This window comes from Protopterus annectens, chromosome 4.part1 (assembly GCF_019279795.1).
Source record: "Protopterus annectens isolate FY-2018-M chromosome 4.part1, PAN1.0, whole genome shotgun sequence".
NCBI lineage: Eukaryota > Metazoa > Chordata > Ceratodontiformes > Protopteridae > Protopterus > Protopterus annectens.
Window position 1 is genome coordinate 935,811,329 of NC_056734.1, and position 14,337 is coordinate 935,825,665.

Below are 14,337 nucleotides of genomic sequence, written 5' to 3' on the forward strand. Positions count from 1 at the left end.
TCGGAGTTAGTATCACAAGTTTGGGGACGGGGAGTGCAGGGGTGGCTTGCTTCCCTGCAAAAAAGTTTAAAGGAGAAGAGAGATATTCGAGATTTTCCTGCATCATTTTTTAGTGTGTTGGCACTCTGCATTTTGAGTGCCAATATTTCAACAGGGAGCCATTTCTAATATTACGGATGTTGATGCCTGTACATGTAAAAATGTCACTATATAATAAAAGGGGATGCTGTCTTATCCAGGACTTTACCACTTTTTTATTTTCGTTTTAAGTGTGTGCTGAACTTGCTTTTCTGTCTGCAGTGCTTATATGAACATAGGCCCAAATATCTCACCCTGCAGTATTATCAGGCAGTACATATTCTGCATACCAAACTCCTGCACTTTGCTGTCATATTAAACTGACTTAAAAAGAAGACAAAAAAGTCAAAATGTGGGCCATATCATCAAGAGAGAGTGATACAAACAGAGATCACTGGCACCATATAGTTCTTAATTTCCATTTTAATGAGCAAGACATCCTGATGCCACAGTCCTTTCTACATGAATCTACATACCTTTCAGTCACTGACATGGAGGGTTATTAATAAGATAACTAGTTTAAAGGATATGCTCTTGCCTATTAAAAGATGCACTCTGCAATTGCATACTTAACATCTGCTTGTATGATTTGGTACACATGGTGATTCTGAGTGTTGTGTGAAAACTATCCTGTTGAAGCCGGCCTTTAAGTAGATGGAAGCCATAAAAAATGCATCAACTTTTTGTAATGCAGAAACATGTAAGACAGTATACATGCAGTGTAGAAATTATTTAACAGGTCATTGTCTGTTCAGTCAATATTCAGTTATTTTTTTTCACCATTATCTGTGCACTCTGCTAATATAGATGCATGTTTGCATTGATTCTGCACTCCTCAGACGTGTTCAATCACTTCAGAGCTGGTAGTTAGAACACAGCTATCGTTGGGCTGTACACTGCACCATGCAGTTTCCTGTTCATTCTGGAGCTCTGTGTGCAAGTTCCAGTGCTTTTTTTCACCATCAGACTGCCACTGTAAATATAAAACAAAAATTATAAAATAAGCATTTCACACATATTCCTGCTTTCTTTTGTTTTAGCATAACATAGCCTGTTATTTCTTATACACAACACGCTGACCAAATTTCTTGTTCATTAATACCAACTACTAAAATTTACAGATTTCTATTGTTAGTTAATTTACATGCAACTTTTAATTCAGTTATAATATTCCTTTTCCTTGTATTTTACAAAACTAGAACAGCAGTAATAAAAATGGGAGACCAAACAAGCAACTAAGAAATCTAATGAGACATATGTGAAATGAAACTGTCACTTGTGCAACATGTGATTTATTGAACCTGCAAATGCTTCAAATATACACATCAAAAAACAATGCTGTTTATGGAGCCTTGGAGAAAGGGAAATGTATCTTGTTTTCTTTTGAGTCCTGCCTTTGTTTCTGTAACATAGTATATTGAAGACCCAGGGTGACATGCAGCTTGGTCAACAAAATGACAGACTTAGAGGTGATGACAGAGAAAAGGGGGTGGTGCCTTGGTTGGTGGAGATCACAGAGATATCAGTAAATGCTAAAAAATGATGGGGTACAGAGATTCGAGGCTATTAACTACACATAGAATATCCATGAAGGTTGGGTGAAATAGGAGTTGGATTTTTGTGTATGGAAGAGAATGGATAATATATGCAGAGGTTGATAAGGACGAAGTTCCAGTTTAGAAGGATGCAAAATTTGTAATGCCAGGAGTAAGAAATGAAGGAGAAAAGGTAGAGATTGAAGATGAAGGCAGTCCTGGATGCAAAGAAGGTAAATGCCAGACTCAGGGATATACTTTCAGCAAGGGCTATTATGTAAGCGCACATATGGCACATCTAAATCTGACATGGTGTATTGCTAGGTACCCCTGTCCATTGTGGGGAAGGAAACAATAATATTAAAAGCAATGCAATGCTAGGTTTGTATTGCATGTTAAGGAGGCAACAAGTAAGTGCTGAGCAGGGCAAAAAATATTAGTAGAAATGAAGCACAGCTCTGACTTTCTTGGCTCAAAAATCAGGAGCAAAGCCAAAAATAATGGTGGGGGAGGAATGAAGGGCCAAAATCTGTGATCATTTTAAAATATTACTTAAATGCTCCTAAAAAGTCTTTAGAACAACAGACTTTGCATCAACGTGCAATTTTTGAACAATAAGTATGAAACTACAATGCCTGCCATTATTGACCAACTGTAATACACCAGAAAATCAAACTACATTGTGAGGAACACAAAAGTATGAGGTAAAATAGGATCATTGGAAGTTACTAGACTAATGGCCCTAGGGCCCTTACAAGCCTAATCAAGTTCTGCCTTTGTTTCCACAATCAGCAGCTATTGCCCCTGTCCAAGACAAACACAGGTGGAACTTCCATAGTGAATTTACAGTTACCCATCCAATTGTCCAGACTGCACTTGAACATGGCCAAAGTGGTGCTCTACTTTACATGAATTGGGAGTCTGTTCCATGGGTATGGTAACCTCTGGGAGCCACATCTGGCCTTCTAGCAGGTTCTGTTAATGTCAAATACCAGGCTAAGGTTTTTAGAGCATGTAGCTCGTGGGCCATTGGACTTGCGGATATGCAGGATTTCCAATAAAGGAGAACCAAATCCTTTACGAAAGTGTACCAACTTCAGTGGAAAGTAGGAAGAACAAGTACAAGCTGCCAAAGTTGTAAAACCAGGTTTATTCCAAATGCACAAAACAGAGAACACTCCAAGGAAACAGCACCAGTTCACCAATGACCTAGGTTTCGTCCCAAGAAAATGTTTTTATTACTCATTTTTTAATTACTATTTTAGTCCAGTCAAACTTCTTATGGTTAGGGGATGTTATTTGTGCTTTGTCCTTTTAACAGAACTAATTGAGTGTAATTGTTTAATTTACTCTGATATAAATAAGCAACACTACTTCACCAATCTGATGAAGTCATTTTCTTGGGACGAAACCTAGGTCATTGGTGAACTGGTGCTGTTTCCTTGGAGTGTTCTCTGTTTTGTGCGTTTGGAATAAACCTGGTTTTACAACTTTGGAAGCTTGTACTTGTTCTTCCTACTTTCCACTGAAATTTCCAATAAAGGAGAGGCAGAGATTGCTTTATATGCAAGGCAGAGATTGCCTCTGAGTAGGCTGTATAAAACGGAGTAAAGTGACAGTGATTTCAGCTGATCCACGTAGGACAGATGCTGAAGACCTTGAATTCTCCTTGTGAAGAACATTTGTGGCCTCTCCAATTGCTCAGGTGCTTAGATAGGTACATACCAAAAGGGGCATTGTACTCAGTTATTGGCCTGATGATGGAAGAGTACAGGGAGGTTATAACTTTCATTTTTCTGGAGGCAATACCCTTACTTATGAGAGGAGCAATACAGAAAGTCCTTCTTGCCACTCTGGAGAAATGGTGATCAAAGGTAAGGTTGCTGTCAACCTGTGTGCCCAGGTCTCTCATCACTGAGTGTGTGCACTTAGGGTGTTTCTACTGGTGTGGCAGGTAGCTGGAACATTGCTCTTCTTCTTCTTCAGGCTTTTTCCATGTTAGGGGTCACCACAGCAGATCATCTGTCTGCTCATGATTGACAGTGGAGATTTACGGTGTCGAGTTGTCAGCCCGGCGCCCAACCTTCCACAGAAGGCACACACTCACACCTAGGGACAATTTAGAGTGTTCAATCCACGTACTGCATGTCTTTGGGATGTGAGAGGAAACCAGAGCACCCGGAGGAAACCCACGCGACCACAGGGAGGACATGCAGACTCCGCACAGAAGGCACCCCAGCAGAGAATCGAACTGGAGAACCTCTTGCTGTGAGGCGGCACCGCTAACCGCTGCACCACTGTGGTTGCCCTGGAAAATTGCTCTTACTGAAAGGAATAATAATATATATTTTTTTGCATTGAGATTGAAGACATGACTTTGACACCGATTATTTGTTTGCATAAGACCCTCTTGTAGGATGCTGACATTGTTTGGGGATTATATGACTGCTCCCAGTTTGCAGTCATCAGCAAACTTTGTCAGCCACAAACCTTTAGTTTTTGCTTGTACTTCAGAGAAATAGATTCTGAATAATAGAGGTCTCAGGACTGATCCCTGTGGAACACCACTGGTTATGAGTCTGCTGATGGAGGTGAAGTCCCCTATTCTGACTGTATGCGTTCTATTGGTGAGCCAGTTAGCAACCCACTTAATGATATAAGGGTTGATACCTAGTTGGGTGAGTTTGTTAATAATGCCTGGGTGGGGAATAGTGTCAAAAGCCTTGGCCAAGTCTAGGTAGGCTGTATGTACAGTTTTCCCCTTGTCCAGGGGTCTGGTGACTGTCTCAAAGAAGTCTACCAGGTTTAACAGGCATGATCTCCCTTTGACAAATCCATACTGAGTAGGGTTAAGTGATTTGGAGATTACCTATATCTTTGATATGGTCCATGATGATTCGCTCCATGGCCTTGCAGATAAGGCTAATAGGTCTATAGATCCTGGTGTCAGTGGAAGTACCAACTTTGTGCAAGGGATAACGGTGGCCATTTTACATTCAGCTGGGATGAAGCCAGTGCTTAGACTATGACTGAAAAGAGTACGCAATGGTATAGATAGTTCTTGTTGGAGCCCATGTAGGACACATTCTGGGATGTTATCAGGTCCCACAGATGCTGTGTTTCTGGCCTTAGAGAGGGCATATACAACCTGCTCTCTACAGATACAAGGTAGAGGAACAGGTGGAAAGAATATCATGGAGTATGTGTGGGGGGGACAAGCACCTGTCAGCTAACAGGTTTGCTATGTTCATAGGCTCAGTGTATGTGGTACCATTAACTACCAGTCTGGTGCAAATCTGGGTCTTACCCTTTAGGCTATGGATGTAACTAAAGAATGCCTTATGGTTGTCCCTTAGATAAGGATGCTAATTTGGATTTGTAGTTTGCATTGGAGGACTTCACAAGAAGTCCTACTTGCTTGTTTAAGCTGAGGAGGGAGTGTTTTCAGTTTAGAGCATGCTCCCTCTTACTTTTGGACAACAGTTTATTGATTTATTTATTTAAAATTTGTTTACCAGGAAAGTCCGACTTGAACCAAAAGTTAATTTTCAGTGGAGGCCAGGGGAAAAATGCTCCAAACACATGTCTTTATAACATGGGAGGAAACCGGATCACCCGGAGGAAAGCCACAAGAATGCAGGGAGGACATGCAGACTCCGCACAGAAGGCACTCCAGGTGAGACTCGAACTGGAGAACCTCTTGCTGTGAGGTGACAATGGTACCACTGGACCATCCCTCTTCCTCTTATTGTAAACCTGCTAATGGCAGTTGTCCACCAGGCAGGTTTGCTCTTCCTTGAAGAACTTGTTTTGGTCCTATCAGGTATGGCCATACAGATGTTTGCAAAAAGCATTGGTGTAGGACTCAGCATAGTTGGCAGTTCCTTCTGAGGGGGAAGTGCAGTGAAGCTATTTATACTATCCCTTAGAAGGATACATTCTGTTTTGGAAAAGTTTTTTAGTTTAGTTGCTGCTGGGGGGGGGGGGTCAGGTGTGATAGTTACTTTGAATGAGACTAAACTGTGGTCAGATATGACAAGGGAAGACCTCACAGTGGGGGTACTACAGCGGTTCCCCATATTGGTAAGCACCAGATCCAGGATACTGGTGCCCCTAGTTGGGTGTCCACCAACTGTTCCAGGGCACTTGATTTAATGAACTCGAGGAACCTTTGGGCTAGTCAGTTTGAGCATGAGTAATTTACCCAGTCAATGGATGGGTAATTAAAATAACCCAGAACCATGGTGTTTGGATGTATCTTTATGGATTTCACTAGATCCAAGTAGGTAGAGTGGGGGTCCTTGATTCATGAAGGAGGTCCTGTAGCTAGTAATGACTTGAATAGGTGTCCTACCAACAGTTAGTTGCACCCAAAGTGTCTCCAGGGAATCATACTGTTTAACCAGTCTGGAGGTGTATTTATCTTTCTTCTTCTTTCAGCTTTTCCTGGTTAGGGGTCGCCACAGCGGATCAACTGTCCGCTTATGATTGGCAGTGGAGTTTTACAGTGTCGAGTTGCCAGCCTGGCGCCCAACCTTCCACAGAAGGCACACACATGCACACACACACCTAGGGCCAATTTAGAGTGTCCAATCCACCTACAGCATGTCTTTGGGATGTGGGAGGAAACTGGAGCACCCGGAGAAAACCCATGCAACCACAGGGAGGACATGCAGACTCCACACAGAAGGCACCCCAGCTGAGGATTGAACCAGAGAACCTCTTGCTGTGAGTTGGCAACGCTAACCGCTGCACCACTGTGGCCACCCCTGGAGGTGTATTTATCTTTAATGAATAAAAAAACAGTGTAAGAAACTTCTCTGTATGAAAGATCTATCTAGTTAATCACTGTATATTAATCAGATAATGGTAGTAGAAATAGTGCACTTGAACTCGTCCTATGTCAAAAAAATAATAATACATATATAATTTCAAATATTGTACAGAATTACTAAGTATTTGAAAGTAATCCAAGCAGGGTAGGCAGTCTGTTTCCAGTTGAAAATACTTTATTAAATACACAGATAAGTGATCCAAGTAAAACAGAGTAATAGTTTCCTCATAAGCTTTTTAACTATATATATATATATATATATATATATATATATATATATATATATATATATATACTTTTTATCATGCAAGGGAGTGGTGTACTTGGTATACATGTTAAATTCATATCCCTTCCCCCATCAGTGTGACATTCGAGCTGGTCCTGCTCTACTTAGTAGCTGTCATAATAATATAACCCTTATGTACTTTAAATAAAATTAATAATGATATGGTACCTCTTATATAACCAGATTATTAGGTCTGTGATTTTATCCAAGATAATATACTACATGGCTGGAAATATATAAACCTTACAGCATTTGGCAATCTAAACATACATATACACACACACACACACACATATATATATATATATATATATATATATATATATATATATATATATATATATACACACATATATATATATATATATATATATATATATATATATACACACACATACATATATATATATATATATATATATATATATATATATATATATATATATATATATATATATATATACATGCATACATATACACTCTGCATGCAAAAAATCAGTTGTAAAATTCATATTCTATTTCCATAACATATTGTTAACAAAGATCGCTTTCATCCCTCTAGACTTCTTCAGGTCTATGTACAAGAACCCTAAAAACTATCTACAAAAATATTACTGTATAATTAGTTAGTATTGTTATTACACATCATTTTGAATAAAGTGGAAAAACGAACAAGAAAAAGAAAAACATGTTCATGTTTCTCCAGCATATTCTGGATGTCTCCTTCAAGATCACCCATGTCTATGTGATCCAGAATCTGGAACTTAAGACTTGTGTGTCTTTTATGAAGAGCAAGGTGTTTGGCTAGTGCATTATTTTTACACTCAGAGCGGATTTCTGCCAGATGACATGAAATCCTACACTTAAGTTTATTTACAGTCTTGCCCACATAAAATGCATGACATCCATTGCACTGTGCCCTGTAAATTACTTTTGTAGTTTTACAGTCACCCCCTGCACTGGTCTTACTTTTTATTGCTCAAATTAAAAAAAATCCTTATCACCTTTAACTATAAATATACAAAATGTACAATTAGCCCTACATCTTTTAGTGTTTCTCTCATGCAGTCTAGGTTTAAATTCAACAAAACTTATAATGTTCCTGGCCTTCCTGTAAACAAAGGATGGGGCTTCACCTAAGATATTAATCAGAAAAGGGTTTCCTGTGACAATGGCCCAGTTTTCTTCAATAATATTGTTAATACTGTGACAATCCAAAGTGTATGTCACGATGCAGCAATATTTGTATTTGTTATTCTTAGGTTCATAGGTAGGTACTAGGCTATCTGCCTGAGGGCATATATAAGTCTAGCCAGAGTGAGTTCTCTGTGGAATTTCTTAACATTCTCCTACTGGGAGGGGGGGTTGAGGTAAGGTGCTTCAGTCCTTTTCAATTCTATAATGGGTTCCAGGATGTTTTTTTAACATCTGACTTTTTCATAGCCTCTCACTAGAAAATCATTCTCTAAGTTGTTCAGGTTTCTCAGAAATGGTTCCATCTCTGTGGTAATTCTAGCTAATCTATAGCCCTGGAACTTCACCATATTATACTTGTTTTTTGCAGGATGCAGACTTTTACTGTGGAGTAATAAGTTAACCCTTGTTGGTTTTCTGAATAGATCAGTGGCGATTCTGTTATTGTTGATGTCCTTGGAAATCTGCATATCTAAGAAAGTGGTTGAAGTATAGCTATGGGAATAGGTAAATTTCAGGAGGAGGGTTGTTTGATTAAGGTAAGTGATAAAATTTCCAAGTTTCAAGGTGTCACCTTCCCACACAATAAAGATGTCATCAATATAACATAAATAGCATGTGATATGCTGCATGTAGTCTGTGTTGTTTAACACAAAAAGTTCTCCTCCCACTTGCCCAGGGCTATGTTAGCTATGCTGGGAACCATGGCAGCCCCCGTAGGTATGCCAGTTTTTTTTGTTTGCAGTGTTTCCCATTGAAAGTAAAGAAATCCAGCACAAGATTAATGAGCTTGCTTAACTTTTGAAGTTGTGCCGGTGTACCTTGATAATGTTTCTTAAAAGATTCCATAGCTGCTTTTATACAGTAATTGTGAGGGAGCACTGTGTACAAGGATTCCATGTTGATAGTTAATAAAATACTCTCAGCTTCCATGTTGATAGTTAATAAAATACTGTCAAGCTTCTACTGTAATGTTTTTTTATTTTCCTCAAAAAATCTATTGAATCTCTTATGTATGACATTCTTTTCTGTTAAAGGTTTCAGCAAGTAATCAAGGTAAATGGCTGTGGCTTCAATAAAAAAACCTCCACTTGTTACCACCGGTCTATAAGGTGGGTCTTCTCTGTTCTTATGTGGCTTTGGTATTCCAAAAAAGTAAGGTAAACGAGGACATGGGCTCCATAAATAACTATAAAGATTTTCAGTAATAAGTTTTGCTTCCCATAATGTGGTGAGATTAGTGTTCCATAAATCATATGCTTTTTTTATGTCATCCATGGTAAATAATTGATAAAATATGTTATCCTCCAGCATGTTCTCTATATTTTGGTTGTAGCTAGTGGTATCAGTCACAAGTATACCTCCTCCCTTGTCTGCCTTCATTACGCACCTGAATTTATCATTGCCTAGCTTGATTAATGCTTTTCTTTCTCTTTGTGTTAAGTTATAAAGTTTTTTCTTAGGAGGTTTTTCAAGTAGTTTCCTGATATCCATCTCACACTTTGCTTTGAAAGCAGCTAACGTTTGATGCAGTGGTGGACAATAGCTGCTAGGCCTTTTTATAGTTTCATCAATAAGCTTATTTTCAATGGCATTAATTTTGCCATGAAACTGTACCCTTAAGTTGAGCTTCCTCACAAACATTTTAAGGTCTATCAATACCTGAAATACCTCACTCCTGCAGCTTGGTACAAAAGTAAGTCCTTTGAACAAAAGACTTTTCATCTTCAGTGTACTTTATGTGTGCAAAACTGTAAATAAACATAAGCATAGGACTTCATGTCATCTGACAGAAATCTGCTCTGGATGTAAAAATAATGCACTAGCCAAACACCTTGCTCTTAATAAAAGAGACACAGGTTATAAGTTCCAGATTCTGGATCACAAAGACATGGGTGATCTTGAAGGAGACATCCTGAATATACTGGAGAAATGTGAACTCATGTGGCAATTAAACCTGAACTCTTTTTGGAAGCCTGGACTAAACTACTACTGTTCACTTAAAAATGCACTTGAACTTAGAAAATTGCCATATTGTTTACATGGCTAATTTTATTTTATTCTTCCAGTTGTTTTTAAATACCATGTTAAATCAGTTTTAATTTAAGTGAATATTTTGTTTCCATCATCATACATTTTTTTCCTTTTTTTGTTCTTTTTTCCACTTTATTCAAAATGATGTGTAATAACAATACTAACTAATTATACAGTAATATTTTTGTAGATAGTTTTTAGGGTTCTTGTACACAGATCTGAAGAAGTCTAGAAGGATGAAAGTGATCTTTGTTAACAATAGGTTAAGGAAATAGAATAAGATTTTTACAACTGATTTTTTGCATGCAAAGTGTATATGTATATATTTATATATTTTTTTAGATTGCCAAATGATGTAAGGTTTATATATTTCCAGCCATGTAGTATATTATCTTGGATAAAATCACAAACTTAATAATCTGGTAAAATAAGAGGTACCACTTCATTATTAATTTTATTTAAAGTACATTACGGTTATATTATTATGACAGCTACTAAGTAGGGCAGGACCAGGTTGAATGTCACACTGATGGGAGAAGAGATGTGAATTTAACATGTATACCAATAAGACTTTGTTTTACAGCACAATATACCACTCCCTTGCCTGATAAAAAGTATGTATAGTTAGAAAGCTTGTGAGGAAACTATTACTCTGTTATTTTTGCTTTACTTGGATTGCTTGTCTGTGTACTTAATAAAGGATTTTTGACTGGAAACAGACTGCCTACCCTGCTTGGATTACTTTTGAATACTTAGTAACTCTATACCATATTTGAAATTATATATTTTTATTATTTTTTTACTTAGGAAGAGTTTAAGTGTGCTATTTCTACTATCATTATCTGATCTGATTAATATATAGTGATTAACTAGATATATCTTCCACACAGAGAAGTTTCTTACACTGTTTTGTTTTTGGACCCACTGTACTTGTTTAGTGGGTTGTTTGAGAATTCAGGGATACCACAGAGATTACTTATCTTTAATGAATACTGATACACCAACTCCTTTAGTTTTCACGCCTTCCATTTGTGGTCTGAACATGTGGTAGGATGTGTAAGTTAGTATGGCAGGGGTTCTCTCCACAACCTTGAATCAGGTCTCCATGACTGCATAGATGTCAGCATCTTCCAAGGTGAGGACTGCTTCCAGTGAGTGCAGTTTCATGCTAAGACTCCTAGCATTAGCAGAACATAACCTCGAGGTTGTTTTCTTAGGTCAGGAATTTTGTCCTTGTGACATTGCCTAAAAAGACACTGTGAGGGTGGTAAGAGCCTTTGCCAGTAGCTGACGTCCCTGGGGTGACAAATGAAGAACATCTCTGGCAAAGCATCGAGGTCTATCGATCATGTCATCCTAGGCTGACAGAAACTGGATCTCTTTAGAATGACACCAGAAACTAAGCTAATTATTGAAGTCAATGATTTTCTGTTTATATTGTGGTATCATCCTAGGCAAGGGTAGTATGCTGCTCAAGACTAGGGACATACCTGCCTGTGACACATAATCAGAGAGCTCAATCATGTCTTGCTTCATGTAGTCCAGGGAGGTACATCTTAAATCGTTCACATCAACATGTACTATGACCAAATCATAACAGTAGTCGTTGCTGAGAGACTTGAGTGCCTGCATGATCTGACGAATCCTGGCACCAGAAAGATAGCTGACCATGACTTTCTCCTTGTTCAGCCTGGTGAGGGTGACATCTGTGTATCTCACTATAGAGTCTCCCATGATTAAGATATATGGAGTGGATGAGTGTTGCCTTATGGGCTTTGAGGGTGAGACACTTGTGCTTGTGTCATTATGTGTATTGTGTGTTATGGTTGGTTTAGTATGTGTGTGTTTTGGAGGTCTCTTGTGTTTAGGTAGATATTTTATGAGTTGGTCTCATAAAACCACATATGTTGGTCTATGTGCATGCTGTGTGCCATGTGTAGGAGTTGTGGTAGGTGGGCTGGCAACCCCCTCTGTATTGCTGTCTATTGCATGAGAGCTGTGATTCCAGATTCGTAATGTTGGTGTGTCTCTCACAAATGGTACAGGAATGATTTAGAAATAGGGGGATGTCACTGTACATGAGGCAGTTGCTACACTGCCTCAGTAAAGCCATGTCAACCAGGCTGGAAAGATAAAAGGAGGGGACTGACAGTTCATGGACTTAGGAATAATCTTGGTCTGGCTATAACAGCTGAATAGAGAATACAGCAGGGGAAAGTATTAGTAGGTTTATGCATGAAGATCTGGTTTAGGTAATGTTATTTGCGAGGCTGGACAGCAGGCGTCTGTAACCGGCAATCCCTCTGCTTAGTAGTGTGCAATGCTGTGCGATGTGCATACAGGTGCAAATAAGCGCAAACCAGTTCAAACACAAGCTTTTTAAAGCAGGAAAAAAAAGGAAATGGTCAAAGTTCAAATTATCCAGTCAAAACGCCCTAAACAGAGTCCTGCAACAGTAACTCTAGCTAGATCAGTCCAAATTGTACCTTCCTGCCACAAGGGTATGGGGTTGGGCTTCTCCAGACAAAAGATTAACTGTTTTAGAAGCTTCAAATGTAACAAACAGTACTGGATTCATCAAAAACATGAACCTAGTCTATGCTGGTGTTTATCAAGTGCAGCAAACAAGTAAAATGAACAAAACAAACAGATGAACAATAATTACAGTTGTAAGTGAAATTCAATTAGTAGACAAGCTAAAAAATGCAATAAAATACAGTTGCACAGTTTAAACAAACAGATAGGCAGCAAATATTGTTTTAGTTAATCAGAAAGTGCAAAAAACAGTTGAAAATAAGCACTTATCATTTGTAGTATCTCAGCAAGTATTTGGAAAATAGTAAAGCAAGGGCAGAAGGCCTAACTCACTGCAGCTTTGAACAAAAGAGTCAGGGACAGTTGGGGGTTGTGGACTGAAGTGAGGCAATGAGTCAGGAGTGATTATACAATAGTGAGGCGTGTTTTAAGGAAATGGGGAAAAAAGAAACAAAAAATGATGCAAGAAATTGTAACGGTACATTCTAGAAAATAGGGAGGAAGTTAAGGAAGGAATGGCAAATGGGGAAGCAGTATCAGGGTAAAAGAACTATGGAAATGCATAAAGACAGAAGCAGGTCTGGAATGGGCATGTATCTGGGGAAAAGACAAAGTCACATGAGTTCATAAGTTTATTACAGTACTCAGGTCTGAAGACTGTCTAGGAACACTGATTCCTGTAAATTCTCCTTAAACTTATTTTCAGATTCTTATTGTAAAAGATAACTTATTGCATAATGCTGATGACTGTAAGGTCAAAAGGAATACCTTAAATCCTTCTTTACTTTGGGTATGTTAAACTGCAAGTTGCTGTTTCTAAGTGAACTTACTACGCATGATATATATATATATATATATATATATATATATATATATATATATATATATACATTGACATATTTTCACATCTGAAATGGATTATAAATATCCATTACTAAATACTTTATAAGCAAAAATTACTTTTCCACTAATATATCTCTACTGCAGTGTGTATAGTTTGAGGCTTATACATCTTACACTATAATTCATTCTTTCCGGATGAAGAATCCATGTCGTAAATTTCCTTTGCATGGTGTCAAGTTTAATTAGTTCTTATTTATTAAAAGTAAAAAAGATGTTATTGTACTCAAGTGATGGCCTTGTGTAGATCTTATAAATGGATGTTAAGCACTCTTAAGATTAACATTTCTCATGATGATACCCAATTATTGTAGTGCTTGCTGAGCTATTATATATGATAGTTATGTACTTATAACAATAGACTCGTGTTGTCTCATTTTCATTCTGTTCAGCATTTGGGTTGTCAGATCTGATCTTAGCACCTTCTTCTAGAGCTGTGGATCTGATGCTCTCTCCTTCTCTACCTATAATTCCTTCTTCTCAACTAAGTTACCTCAGATCAAGTTTGCTGACTTTACCTAAGTTATAGAGCTCCTCTTATAACTGCAGAAAGCTGTAGGTGTCTGAGTTGATATACCTATTAATACCACACTAAGAATCAAGGGAACATTTTAACCAAAGTCCAAAATAAATAACTGATGAAAGCATGGAGGCGAACTGGATATGAGAAGATAAAATTTATTAAGCGCTTTCGTCACAATTACAGTTGACTTCTTCAGAATAATGTGATCACAATTAAAACACATTAAATACTCTTGTTGAGCTCATTAACATAACTAATTGAATACTTCCATTTTAATTTCCTTTTACTTCCATTTACTTCCACTTTGTTACACCCTCCCTTCTTCTCTAAACATCCCTTACCTTCTACCTTTCCCCTCTACATCTGCAACATTAACTAACTCAGTGTTGTCTCACTCTCCTCTACAGTAATCCATCCC

General features: G+C 38.0%; 1 protein-coding gene across 1 annotated transcript in view; it reads right to left on the minus strand.

Moving 5' to 3' along the window:
* Window positions 1-483: 483 nt before the first annotated feature.
* TMEM44 (transmembrane protein 44) overlaps window positions 484-14,337 on the minus strand; it is a gene marked incomplete in the record, with an annotated part of 629,756 nt that continues 615,902 nt past the window's right edge. The window contains 1 exon segment of the mRNA XM_044070669.1: window positions 484-1,051. Within this exon segment, the coding sequence (XP_043926604.1) occupies window positions 914-1,051 (138 nt within the window).